The following is a 13,596-nucleotide window of genomic DNA, read 5'->3' as shown; positions in this document are numbered from 1 at the left end:
TAATTGGCAAAGGTTTTTCACTACTTCCTCTTTGTTCAAACCTTTAATGGAGAGCCCGGGTGGCTGTGAGCCTCTGCTCGAATGTCTGTTATTGAAAAGGAGACGCTCTCTGATCTTCACGATCGTTGCCTCAACATGCAGTTGCACTTTTAGATACAGCGGAGCCCCTTAGAGCACAAAGAAGTATATTAAGAAAAGCTTCACTCTCTGAAAAGCGTATTTCCCAAAATATTGAACTATTCTTTAAACGCCCTCAAACCAGTTGAAAGTGTGTTTCAGCTGATGCTCAGAAGACAGAGCTGGCTGGCTTGGTTAAATCAACAATAAGCTCAAAGGAGTAGTGAACATCTGCTTATTAAATAAAATCTCCCAGACTCTTCAAATCATGCAGCATGCAGTGTCATCCCTTGATACAGCCTGCTGCACTTTTCTTCCAACAGTTTTGTGTACTAAAACAATATTTGCTTATGTGGAACTATATCATGTCCTGGTGTGTACATGTCTTCGTCCCCCTCTGTGTGCAGGTCCGGCTGCAGGGACTAACAGGTAATGTCCAGTTTGACCACTATGGCCGCAGGGTCAACTACACTATGGACGTGTTTGAACTGAAGAATAATGGACCCAGACGGGTAAAGCATCACACCACACTGCTTTCATTTGTGCTGTGGATAAATATTTGGCTAACGGTGATGATCACACATTTGACTTATGAAATCCAGTTTGTTTGCAGACCTACAACAAGCTACACGACTATGAAATCATCATACACCCCATGTGGTCCCAATGTAAACTCAAACTTCAATCCATTTTGTGCTGCTAATACAGGTCCTAGACCTAGTTGCTGCAATCTAAGCAGCTCCAGCTCTTCTGATGGGACGTTCCCAATCCAGCTGAGAGACACAATCTCTCCACTGTGTTCTAGCTCTGTCTCTGGGTTGGAAATGCCTGAAAATCCTCATCTATGAGGCTCCTAAGAAGCACCCTCGAACCACCTCAGCTGGCGCCTTTCCATGTGGAGGAGTAACAGCTCCACTCTGAGCACCTCCCAGATGACCAAGCTTCTCATACTGTCTCTAAGGCCTGATTTAGACTTCTGTGGGGACCTTTGTAGAAGATATGATGTAACCTACATAAGTTGCCGACACTGAGGCCAGCATTTATGCTTCTTCTGGTGCATTACATGTTAGTTACCCTGTGGTTGTGTCCATGCGTTTTATAGCCAGCGCCGTCCAACAGAAACTTTTTTGGCTCTTTCTTGTGATGAGGTTTTTTTTTCAGGGTCAAACACTTTAGTCCTTCACATTTTTCCACTTCTTTTGACATTCCCTAATGTCATTTCCAATAGTTTCATCAGTCGCCATCCAGGTATTTGCTGTCATCTGAGTCCTTATATTGATGCTATGATTGTCTTTTCTTTTATTGAGATGATGGTTATAATTAAAACATCAAAGCAACAAAGTAGCGAGAAATTGCACAGAAATTACAATGTCTTGTTGCGTTTCTAGGGAGGTTACGCTGTAGGGTTTCATTGAGGTTTCCCACTGAAGTATAATTCCCTAGTACAGATGAGCCCAGCCACCCTTTGGAAGGAAGCTCATTTCCACCCCTTTTTTCCATGATCTCATTTTGCTACCCACAGCTTGTGGCCATGAATCTATGGGAGCATAGATCACCCGGTAAACCGAAAGCCTCGCTCACACAAACTTGTTTTGAATAATTCAGGGAAGGAAGGCACACAACATTAACTTTTGCTCCATTTTCCTTCCTTGAGTGCTGTCAGCTACATGCCTCTTTTCTATTGGTCACGCTGGCAGTCTTCACAGCACAGAGCTGTCAAAGTTCAACAAATGTCACTCCTGCAGTGTCTGAAAGATCTCCCGAGCAGCATCCTGTGCTTTGGCTATTGTGTGGACACAGCACAGGATGGGGGAGCAGCTATGGCTCACCTTTTTAAGCTGGCGACCCAAATAGCAAAGGCTAAAGTCCCCTCCAGACTCCCACTTTGCTGTAATAAATAACAGCAGAAAGCCAAAAACAGAAATAAATAATTTGCAGCCACGTCCTGTGTGAAAGCAACTTTATTTGAAATTTGAAATTATATATTTGAATTTAATGCAAATTAAATACAGGTATGCATATTTAGCATTTACAATTAGTAGCAAAATAAAGACAGTACTGTAGTTCATATCACTGGTTATCATGAAAAAAAAATAGTCCCGTTTGATTTATTGATTAGTATTTTTAAAGTTGTCACATATGTATCTATACGATATAAATTTCCTTTTTAGTAATCTGACAGTGTTATCCCAGTGACACGTGATCTGTTGCTACCTTCTGAGGAGACGTAAAAATCAGTCTTTTCATCCAACGCTGCAGGATTCACCAAATTAGTGGTTGGAAAATGTTTATGATCCCATGAGGGAACCCTGCCTGACAGCCCAGCGTGTGTAATCAGCTGCTTAACCACAATGTGGTCAGGATTTTATAAAGGCAGGGGATTCTTTTAGATTAAAACTGCACTGTGACGTTAAGAATTTGTTTTAAGGTTAGACAGTTTACTCTGCCATGCGTGTTATTTATCTGGCTCTCTGAATGATGTGCCTGACAGCATGTCATAACAGGTCTTGTATGTAGCTCAACAGGTTACAGATTTTGCAGGTTTCCAGCGAGCAACTTTATTCCTAAACACGATGTCATATAATTTTCAAAGACCCGTGCTCTGGTGGGCGTGCATGCTTGAATATAACTAAATCGGAAACCTTCTTCATTCATCCATAAATCATTGTAGATTCGTGCAGACTGCCTTCATGTGAAGTATCTGGGCGAGTGGGATGATACGACATGTAGTGTGCTGCTCTCTATTATCATAAGTAAATTGTGGTGGCGGGGAAGCTGCAGCATCTTTTGCTTGCTGGTTTGAGAGGATGGATGGATGTCTGTAGATGAAATTCAAGGGAAATGGGGGGAAAGAGAGAGAGAGGGCACTTGTGAGAGTGATGCCAAAAGGATGAAATGAAATAGAAAGCAATCAAGGTGGAGGGGAGGGGGAGGAGAGGCAGAGAGGAGTCCCCATCAATCAAAAGCTGCTTTGGCCTGTCTTCCTTCGCCGTGGCGGGGGTCCCGTCAGGACACGGTCTATATATGTGTGTGTGTGTGCATGTGTGGGTCACAGCCTCTCTCCTACATTTTCCGTGGCCCTCAATCATCCTGATGCCTCAGCACACTGGAGGGATCAGCCAATCACAGCTTATTCCCAGCACCTACACTATGACTCACTTGTAGCTGCTCATAAGGGTCGACTTCAGGGCGTGGACAAAATTTGTCCAAAATTTGTCCCTGCCCCAATAAAAACATAAAAGCACCAGAAGAATTCATGTCTACAGGGAACCAACCATGCCTCTGACAGGGGAGGGTCCTTTTTCATCAGCAGCAGGTCATTTTTACTCCCACCTGCAAATATGATTATGAATTGTGAGTCCATACCACCATCAGTAGCTTAGATCAGATTAAAATAAAAATCATGACTAAACATAGCTATGTGAGACGTGTCTCAAAGTACAGAAATGCCACTCTCATCTAGAGAACAAAAGAGCGAACCATGTGTCTATTTCTGTGCTGAATTAGCAGTTATTGTAATTTTTTTAAAAGTCGAGAATGATTACTTCAGAGCAATCGACGGCTATCTACATGTTGAATTATTACCTGGTGCCTGCTGTTTGTGGTTTCCTTTAAGTAATAAAGGCCTTTTTTTTACCATAAATTGAAATAAATATGTGCACAAAGATCAGGATTGCAGCAAATTAAATGCCTTCGCCCCGCTGAAAATGCTCCACTGAAAGAATTTTATGATATTACAGCCACAGCAAACCTATCTGTCAATTTTGCTCAGTCAGTTTGCCCCTGAAGGACTTCTGGATGAAGGATGAAGACAGTAAAGTCAGCTGAGCATGATATTACACCACATTGATCTTGAAACTGGCATCTTGTGTGAAGTATATTAATCTAAGGCCAAATGGTACTGCTTACTGTCTTTAACTGGCTTTCCTCAGCGTGATATGATGATACTTTATGTATTTGTGACGTATAGTTGGACTAAATAACTAAAACCTGGAAGTTAATTGAAAAAAAGTTTAATGTGCTTTTTTTAAACAGCACCTCCTGTCAGGAGAAGATGTCATTAGCAATTAGTAATAGACATTGTACCAAGTTTCACAGCTGTGCCTGGGGAAAAATACTTAAAAATACTGTTGTACTCTTGTATTAATAGCTCAAATAGTTGCAGCCTTACTCTTGCCAACTTTAGTATAAAGGTACCCGGTCCTGGGAATCTCAACCCAAGGTATTCTTAAAAGTGTTTTCCAAGCTCTGGATTCATCAGCTTTCATCATCTTGAGCCTCTTGCCTCGTGTGCACAGAGACATATGTAGGTCACTTACACCGTATGTGAAACATGAGCCGTCACAGTCTGCACAACAGCAAGAGATACATTTCAAAGCATCAACAGAAAGTAAAGGAATCACGGAGTTGCGATTTTGTCACTTTTAACTTTATCCTTGTATTTTTGTATTTAATGGTGCCTTTTCATCCTCTATTTTATAAAAAACTGAAGTGTTAAAACATTTATAAAAGTCAACATTTATAAAAATCATTCATTAAGTTAATATTACTCTACATTTTTCTCTCTATAGAGCCCATGCACATTATGAATTACTCCAAAAAATAATAATGATTTTTCCTTTATATGTCACACAGTGTATGTTGCTTCTTGTTTTATATCACAATATGTGTGTACTACGTTTGACTGTTATATTAGCCCAATGATACATGCCGTTCTTTAAGCCACACCTCCCTAAAAGCACACTTTATTCTGATTGGTTGCCCTTTGCTGGGCTTCCCCAAGTAGTGCTTGTAAACCACACCTCCTGATCTCAGCTTTGGCTCATGTCTGAAACCATATAAGGGAAACCATACACATGCCAGGAAACATGCAAAGCGAGCTGTTAGAGTTTTTGGCTCATCTGGATTATTTTTACTTAAATCCTGATCCCATTGTTTGAAACATCCAACAGTATCCAACAATTTAACAGTATAAAAGTGATAATTAATAAATGGGAAATAATATAATATGATCACTATCAGGGTGCCTACAGTATGATAGAAAAGTGTCCACTATTTGAACAAATTACTTGTAACGCCAACACTGAGCTGCATAAATTAAGCTTCACGCTGCAGTAAAAACAAAGCTTTCCTCTCCAGTTACATCCACTTGCATCAAGTAAAATAGCTCCCACGGTATTAGGGATTGCATCATCATAATACATAATACATACACCCACCCGACCATGTGGATTATATAGCATATTATTATGAATCTACGCACGCTTCGGAGCTTGATCTCATGTTTTTGTTTTCACTACAGATTGGCTACTGGAACGACGCAGACAAACTGGTGCTGATCCAGGACTCTCCGCTGCTTCCAAATGACACTTCTGGCATGGAAAATCGAACCGTTGTAGTCACTACAATCATGGTAAGAGACCAGCATGTCCTCAACCAACGCGCACACTCATGCATGCAGTAATATTCAAAGTAATTTGTAATGCCAGGAAGTGTTATTAACAAGTGCCTCTGCAGATTACACTGATTCATATGCAGAGCCAGGAGTGTCAGATTTAGTGGATACACATCATACATCACAAATCTCCGACACTGATACGAAAAACATGACGGTCGGCTGCACTTTTTGCTTGCAAAGTGTTTCTGGTTTGTTTTTCTGATGTACTTTTTTTGTTACATGTTTTAATATATTAAAGGGCATCTTTAGTGGTAAAATTTTAAGCAGCAGCCAGATGAAATTGGCAAGGGCACATATTCAAGTTCAGTGCTCACAATTTGGCACTTTTATAACCCTAAAAACCTTTAAATTCTGCGCTACGAGTGACCAGATTTCAGAGATAAGTCTGCTTAGTTACATAATTTTCTATTTTTAAAAAAACTCTTAAGGAAAGGGGATTTATTTTTATTACTTCAACAGAAATTTCAATAAAACATAACACAGCTGCAGGACTAACTGCCGTCACTTAGATTTTCCTTTATTGCACCAATAAACATCATAAACAGCTGCCGTTATTGAGGTTTTTTTTTTTTTTATTGCATTTTATAAAGCAGTGCCATACATCTACAAAAGCATTTCACACACACTGAATTGCCTTTGCATGGCATGCGAATCTCAAGCTGTAGCAGCGACTCTGCGGTGGCTGAATAGAGTAAAGCAGCCAGATGTAAATGTAGCATCTGAGGGGAGGAAGGAAGGAAGGTAAGGAAGTGGGAATGGAGAGTCACAGCTCAGCAAAATCCTCCCTCTTTTCAGCCCCTGATGAGGAACCCCATTTTAAGAAACTGATCCCCAGTTGGACGCAAGCAGGATATGAAAGCCCTTAATGGCAGAGTGATGGACACAGCAGCCTGAGCCAAAATGAAGCCCTAAAGACACTGGGCGAGAGGAGAGACACAGCAGCTGTGTTAATGGATACCCTGTTTCAGAAATCTGAACAAGAAATGGAGCCGCTCAGAGCCATAATGGAGTCCCTCAAGAGGATAATAAAATGCAAATGGAGGGGGAAAAGACAGTCCTCTTTTCTTTTCTGTTTTTTACGGACGCCCTCATGGATGGACACCCATTGAGGCCTAAATGGATCCCCCCACTCCTACCATCACAGCATCTGATTTCTAGCATAAACAAGCTCCAACTACACCTGCTAATGTGTGTGTGTGGTAGTGTCACGCATTGTCATGCTTGGTGTGTCTGTGTGGCCAATCACAGCTCGAGAATCACCCCAGTTTGCGATTGTAGTGTTTTGCAAAGATCTCCAGAGCCTGAAGCGTAAAGTAAGGAAGTGGCAGTGTATAAATATACATGTTGTCTAAACCTGTCACCTTCTCCTACTACCTGCTCTACCGTACAGTACATTACACACTCCGAGGGCTTCCTGTAAGCCTTAAAACAGCTTAGAAAGACTAATGCTCTCATAATCATCCCAGTTCATATCCATCATGCTTTTGTGCAGCATGATAATATAGTTACATTGTGACGGCTGCCTTTCATTCCCGCTTTTAATGTTTGTTCTGCGTGTTTGTGAGAGTAATGTTGGCTTAGCATAAACTTAATGAAGCGTCCAAGTTTTATATTACATCCATCTGTGTCTTAATGCGTTTTAAGAACCCTTTGCAAAGTAGCAGTTTAACATGTCGTGGAATATGCTTGCTGATTATCAGGCCTACACTAGCTGCTCCCTGGCCTAAGCCTGAAATAAGTTTTATGATCTCACTTATATTTAAAGGCGGATAGCTCCTCTACCCCAGAAACCTGGAGACTGGGGCATGGCAAAAGGGGGGGCATGGGGTGGCACCAGTCCCCTCATGGAAAAAAATATGAAAAATTTAGGGAGGGACAAGAGGGTTTGGTGTAGTCTTCCTTAATGCATCATTGTAAATAAAACTATTAAATTTTCAATAAATTAACTTGCATTCAAAGCTCTTGTGCTAATTCTAGATGTGAAACAATGAAATTTAACTTTTTATCTTAAAATCAAGAATGTGTGAGACATTGTTTGACCCATCAGCAGAATAAAAAATCTTTAAGATCCTACCCAGACTGGATTCTGTTCCTTAAATGGTTGAATCATGTTCTTTCATGTGGTGGCCACATATTACAGGGCAGCCATCTTTCTCACAAAGTCATTGTTGGTTTGGTCTGGAAACAGCCATGCCACCACATTTAAATAAAATAAAATCCCAGAAACCGTTTAATGGCTCTTCTCTTATCTTAAACCTTTAAGAGTTGTCTGTATTTAAACAACACAAAAAATGACAAGCACACACTAAACCAAACCACAGTTGGAGAATCCATGATATTGATTGGTTTTTACCTTTTTTTTTGCCGCTTGTTTTGTCTTCTTAATTTTTTTCTGTGCACAGTTTAGCTGTGTGTTGTGTTCCTTCTTGTTTGTCAGATTTGACGGCTGCTTTTGGCCCAAAGCTGAGGGCTTAACTCTGCCCTTGCTTTCACATAATTCAAGCGGGTCCACCAGGTGCCCCCATTCTTCAGACCTGAACCTATCCTGAGGCCATATTTCTGTTGTTTCTTCTCCACAAAGTTATATGATTTTATAAGAAAGGCTTTCTCATAAATAAAAATGACATGACAGTCAACAAGTGCAAAAAATACTTCACCTTCACTTGCCAGTAATCCACATATTTAATGCCAGATACTCGCTGCAGTCCACTTGTGGTGCTGTAGCATCTTAAAAAGAGAAAACAACTTTCAGATTTTTTTAGTACATCAAAGCTGAGCTCCCAGATTAGCATGGCTACAGTCTAATCTGTTATAATCCAGACCGTGCCCTTTAAAGTATAGAAGCTGTGGAGAGTTTTTATGTCTTGTCACAACACAAGGTCATACTGTTTTCAAAGTGGTGTTTAGTTCTCTTTGTCGTGAGCCTAAAGCTTTAAGAGATAGCTAAAAACCCTGTGAAGTCTTTGGCTTCAGCTGCCCAGAGTTTGATGCATATTCAGAAAAGCTCCCGTGGACAAGGACGACGTTTGATTGTGATTATATGGGCAGTAAAAAGGCTGTGAGATTTGATGTTGTGTGCCTTGGCTTAAAACTCCCTCATTACACATCTTGGCACAGTATCAACCTGCCAAAGGGCAGGAACTACATAGAAGTCCTGCAACAGCGGTGAAATGTTTCGGAAATGGTTTTGCTGTTAGGCTTCACTGTGGTGCTTAAAATCCCTGTTGATAACGCACCTACAACCCGGTCTCATTCAAATTTCGGGGTGTCAACCCCAAATTTAGCAGATTAATTTCCAGACTGGATTACTCCAACTTTGTATATGCTGGACTGAGTAAAAGACTGCAGTAGGTTCAAAATGCTGCTGCAGAAACATCATCATCATTCAGTGTATAGCTTCATTTGGTTTGTTTCAGGTTATGAGTCAGATCTTTTTTATCGTCACATGTCATAATCTTAGGTGAATTAATCAGTAACATTTAGTAATACCAAATTCCTGAATGGCTCTTACAGTTGCAGCTCTAAAACTCTGGAATCACCTTCGTCTTTAAATAATTTCTGCCTTTAAATCCTCCCTTATTCTGATTATTTATTGTTCTGTTAACTGATGCATTAATTGCTGTCATGTACTTTGGTCTGTTCTTTTTAAAAGAATTGAGTACTTCTGAGCATTAAAAGAATTTCTAGTGGACCAAATAAGACTGGAAATAATGCTAATAAATGTTCAATTAAATTAATTTCATAGGCCTCTAACATCAGAGTTTCTCTGAGTATTTTGGTCTGAAATTTTATTCAATTCTGTTGTCATTTGAACATCTTCAAGCTCTTTATGCTGATTTTTTTCCAGGCATTGAGGGAACCTTCGGCCAGTCACCTGTGGACAATTGTGGGGGTCAGCCAGAGTATTTAGAAAGCAGATATCTGGGCTCAACAATTCAAATCAACAGATAGTGGACAAGAGAGGTAAAGAAGAAGGCAGGCAGGATGGAGCCGGTGGAGATGAGTGTCAGGGGTGATTTGTGATGGAAGGATAGCAGCAAAAGTGAAACGGATGGTAGTGAGTATGGTTTGGAGATGGTGGCACTGACAAAAAGACTGGAGGTCGAGCTGAAGATGCTCACATTTTCATTGGCAGTGACCAAAATGCACAAGATTAGAAATGAGCAGCTCAGGCTGACCAGTTTGGAGACAAAGTTAGAGAAGCAAGGCTGATTTGGACATGTGCACAGGAGGGAGAGTGGGTACATTAGACAAAGATGTTGACAGTGGAGAAAATTTCTGACAGGCATACTTTAAGCTGCAGGTTCTTCATTGTCAACATTTATGCTGATGAAAATTACCCAGAAATGGATCAGAGCACGTAGCCTTATACGACAATTAGGGGAAATGAATTCTGCCTGTATTCAAATTACAACATTCATCAAGCTGAAGCAAACAATTTGCAAACAATTTTATCAGTTAAAAAGTTTTTTTCTAGATCTGACTAAAGTAAACTAGATGAAAATAAATGAGAGGTTGAGGATAAGAATGCAAAAATGTTCTTGAGTGAGTCACTCTGTGTGATTGTGGGAATGAAGGGCACGTTTCTTAAACCTTATAAATAGTAAATTTGTGATTTATAGACGAATGTTGTCTTTTCAACCACGTTTTACATTTCTAATTATATTTTTGCTTTACTGTTGGGAATCGCAAACTTTGGCTTAGAGTGGCTGAAGCTTTCAGATCCAAAACCCTTGAGTGTAGCACCCAAACGCCTCTGCTGTGAACAAAAGCAAAATGGAGATTCACAGTATATTCTCTGTGTGCGCTTCAAATGTGCTCCTCTTTTCAGTGTCGTACACTCAGTCAAATAAAGTGTGATTAGTGCGTCTAATGGCTGCTGATGACTAAACCCCGACATGAGTCACTCATGGAGAAGTAATAATGTGTGTGAGAGCGTCACACAGTTTGGTTTTTGCGGTCAGGTTTTTGGACAATGGGCCATCATTCTGTTATTGCTCATAATCAAACAGAATGTGCAGCAGATTGTTTGTCCTGCGTAACGTACAAAACACTCACACACAAAGCCAAATGGCCAGATTTTACTAATGTAGACTGTGTGTGTGTGTGTGTGGGTGTACGTATGGATTTGTGACATGCAGTTGGCCCTGTGGTATGTGTGTGTGTGAGAGTGTGTGTGTGTTCTAATGGCATGTGTAATTAGTCTCATTAGGCAGTGAGTGAAGCCGTGCGGTTGTGATTATTGACCAGAAGTACTGCTCTGTTCTTGTGCCAGAAACACTGACTCCCTCTGCTCCTCTGGCTGCCAGCACTGTCATACACCCCGCTATCATAAATCATATGGATTAGAGCCGATTTCCCTCTGATATAAATCCAAAAACACTGGCAGAGATCAACTCGCAGATTAAGTCATCATCAATAAAACGCTTGCGATTCATTAAAAGTGTGACATGAGTTCCATTTAAGAGCCAGCACAAGAATTCCTGATTCCTGTAGGTCATCAAGACTACCAAGGTCCTCAAAGAGGACATTTAAAGTAGAGATGTCCATCCGGACCACAACAGGGATGTTTTCCAACAACACCAGAAACCCTGGGATGGAGGTGGGTTGCAAAGTGGCTTGCAGAAGCACCATGCAGGCCGAATAAGCTTAAAGACTAAACTTTATGTGAGCTATCAGCTGCTGGGGTTGGCTGTTGAGGTAATTTGATTGCTAGCTGACCGGCCAGACCAAACGCTAAGCTCAGTTAAACTTTTTTGACAATGTTGTTAAAACTGGTAATAAAATGATTATCAGTGTTAATCTTTGTGTAGTTCTTGGGGATTTTGTGTCATTTGCTAAATGCTGTTCTACCTCTCAGACAGTACAAAAGACAGACCTGCAGGTCTAAATAGATAGAGGAGTTAGCTGACAACTTTCAAAACACTAGGATGGTGGTGGCGAAAGCACTCATCCTCGGGATTTCACAAACTGTCTGTGGTACAGTACTATAGTGTTATCACAGCAAATATTCAGTCTCCTGTCGCGTGGTAAAGGAAAAAGCATGAAAGCCTGTTTGAATGAACTGTTACTCTGTCGATTAGTTGTACCCTGAGCTAGTAAAACCTGTATATAATGCATAAATCTGACATTATTCAGATGTCCTTTGGACTCCATGTCCTGACAAGCTGGAAGTTGCAAAATAAAATAAAAAACAGGAATTTACCATAATAAAAAAAATCTAATTAAAACTGCAACAAGAGCTATTTCTTACTAGCTGTACTGGCACCCACTGTACTGCTGCACAGAGATGAATGTGGGGAAAAGGTGTTTTCAAGAGCATTCAAAGTGTGTTCTCTCTTTTTACCTGAATTCCTGCCTAATTCCTGTCTAATAATTCTCTCTATACATGCACGAACCGAGTCCCTGGATACTGAAGGATATCAGGATATCTAGATTACTTTGTGATGAAGAGGACATAAATGTGACTTTTAACTATGTTTTTATTAGCTTTGCAGCTTTTCCTCCTGACAAAGACCTCTCCCATGGACATTCATACATTAAGTAATTAAGTAATAAGAATCCACAGCAACGTTTTTAGCTCAGTGAGCTACCTTTCTTTTCCTACATTAGGACACCTGAGGGATTAAATGAGCAGTTAAACTCATTTACACTGGCAGGAAGTGGCGCTTTCACTGATCTGAACCACAATGAAAGTGACAGTTTGACTAACTTTAGCTTGCTTCTTTGCTAATGATGTCAATATCAAAATACTTTCCAAAGCTACAGTTTGTTTTTTTACCTTTAAATGAAGACTGTTAGGGCTTGTGTTTGAACTTCGGGGAGCTGGTTATTTGTCGATATTAGTGATTATTGAGCTCCATTTTTTTCAGCTGGCATCAGCTAGTGTAGCTTTCGGGTAGTAGCAGAAGGTATTTATTTAAGTCCTTCATACACAAATTGATCTCCAGGCTGTAAAACTACAGTTTTGCTTCATTTTGTGCTTATCAATTTTGCATTTAATGCAGTTATTATGAGGTCTGTCACACACAGCAAACCCAGGGTAGGATGCTGATTATTTTCTGAGGCAGTCAGCATAATGTGAGGCTAGTGTTATGTGTAATCTTTTTCTTTGACATGTTACATAAATAATGCACAAACATAAAGACGGACAAGGGAATTTGATATGCAAATACAGAGTATGATTGATGCTTTATAGTTGTGGGAAAATGTTAATAATTAGTTATTGATAATTTGTTAAAAGGCTTGGCAAATGATTCATGTTAATATTATTAATGAGTTATGGAACCTTGTAACCCACTACAAGCGTCCTTCACTGTATTTTAGTACATCGTGCCATCATTATGTTGTACAGTAACATCTTTGCTGTGCCGTAGGCTCAGCCGGGCATTTGCATTCTCTCCCTGCCATCGAGTCTTTGGTTTACCTTGCTTTGGCCGGCGGCAATGTCAAGCAAACACATCTAAAGAATAAATTGCTCCCATTCTCAATATGCAATATGCTGCCATCCATGACAAAAGTAATTTGTTTGGAAATATGAGTTCAGAAAGCATGCACGGCTGACATTTAGATCACTTTCCGAGGAACAAGAAATCTAATGATATACAACCTTCCTCTGGTCACAGTGTAGACTGATGTAGCCACCCCGATTATTTAAGTGGTGGCATTAAGTTATTCAGTCTGACTGCATCTAATTTCTCTGCTCCTTTCTGTTCCATGTCTGTACCCCTCCTCTACCTTTTTTTTGCTTAGTCATGTTTTCTGTCTCTGTGACATGCATCTATACAAATGCTTTGCCTGCCTAAATGATGGTGTGTGCCACATATTAAGAACAGATAGTCTATGAATATCATAGCTACTGTGACGGCTTTTTGAACTGAGACATCTCAAGGTGCATCTGACTGTGAAACTGAGGGACACCGAATGTTTAATTTATGAAAATAACATCACGTTGTATTCACCAGGACTTAAGACTAGAGACTAAGACCATAAACCCACCAAGAAAGCGATTACTGAAGTCG

General features: G+C 40.3%; 1 protein-coding gene across 3 annotated transcripts in view; it reads left to right on the top strand.

Annotated features, from left to right (window-relative positions):
• The window catches only part of LOC147321147 (glutamate receptor 4), a 165,131-nt gene that overhangs the window by 112,945 nt on the left and 38,590 nt on the right, over nt 1-13,596 (top strand). For all 3 annotated transcript variants that reach the window (XR_015131314.1, XM_086309445.1, XM_086309444.1), the window contains exons 8-9: nt 525-629; nt 5,420-5,530. Coding sequence is in view for 2 of the 3 variants with exons in the window: in XM_086309445.1 (XP_086165571.1) it covers nt 525-629; nt 5,420-5,530 (216 nt within the window). In the remaining variant the exon portion in view is untranslated. The remainder of the gene's footprint in view (nt 1-524; nt 630-5,419; nt 5,531-13,596) is intronic.

This window comes from Aulonocara sp. 'chitande type north' Nkhata Bay, linkage group LG10, assembly GCF_057382095.1.
Source record: "Aulonocara sp. 'chitande type north' Nkhata Bay isolate Kocher_YH1m ecotype deep benthic linkage group LG10, A_spYH_male_GT1.1, whole genome shotgun sequence".
In the NCBI taxonomy this organism is placed as follows: domain Eukaryota; kingdom Metazoa; phylum Chordata; class Actinopteri; order Cichliformes; family Cichlidae; genus Aulonocara; species Aulonocara sp. 'chitande type north' Nkhata Bay.
This window is presented reverse-complemented; position numbering and strand designations above follow the sequence as displayed.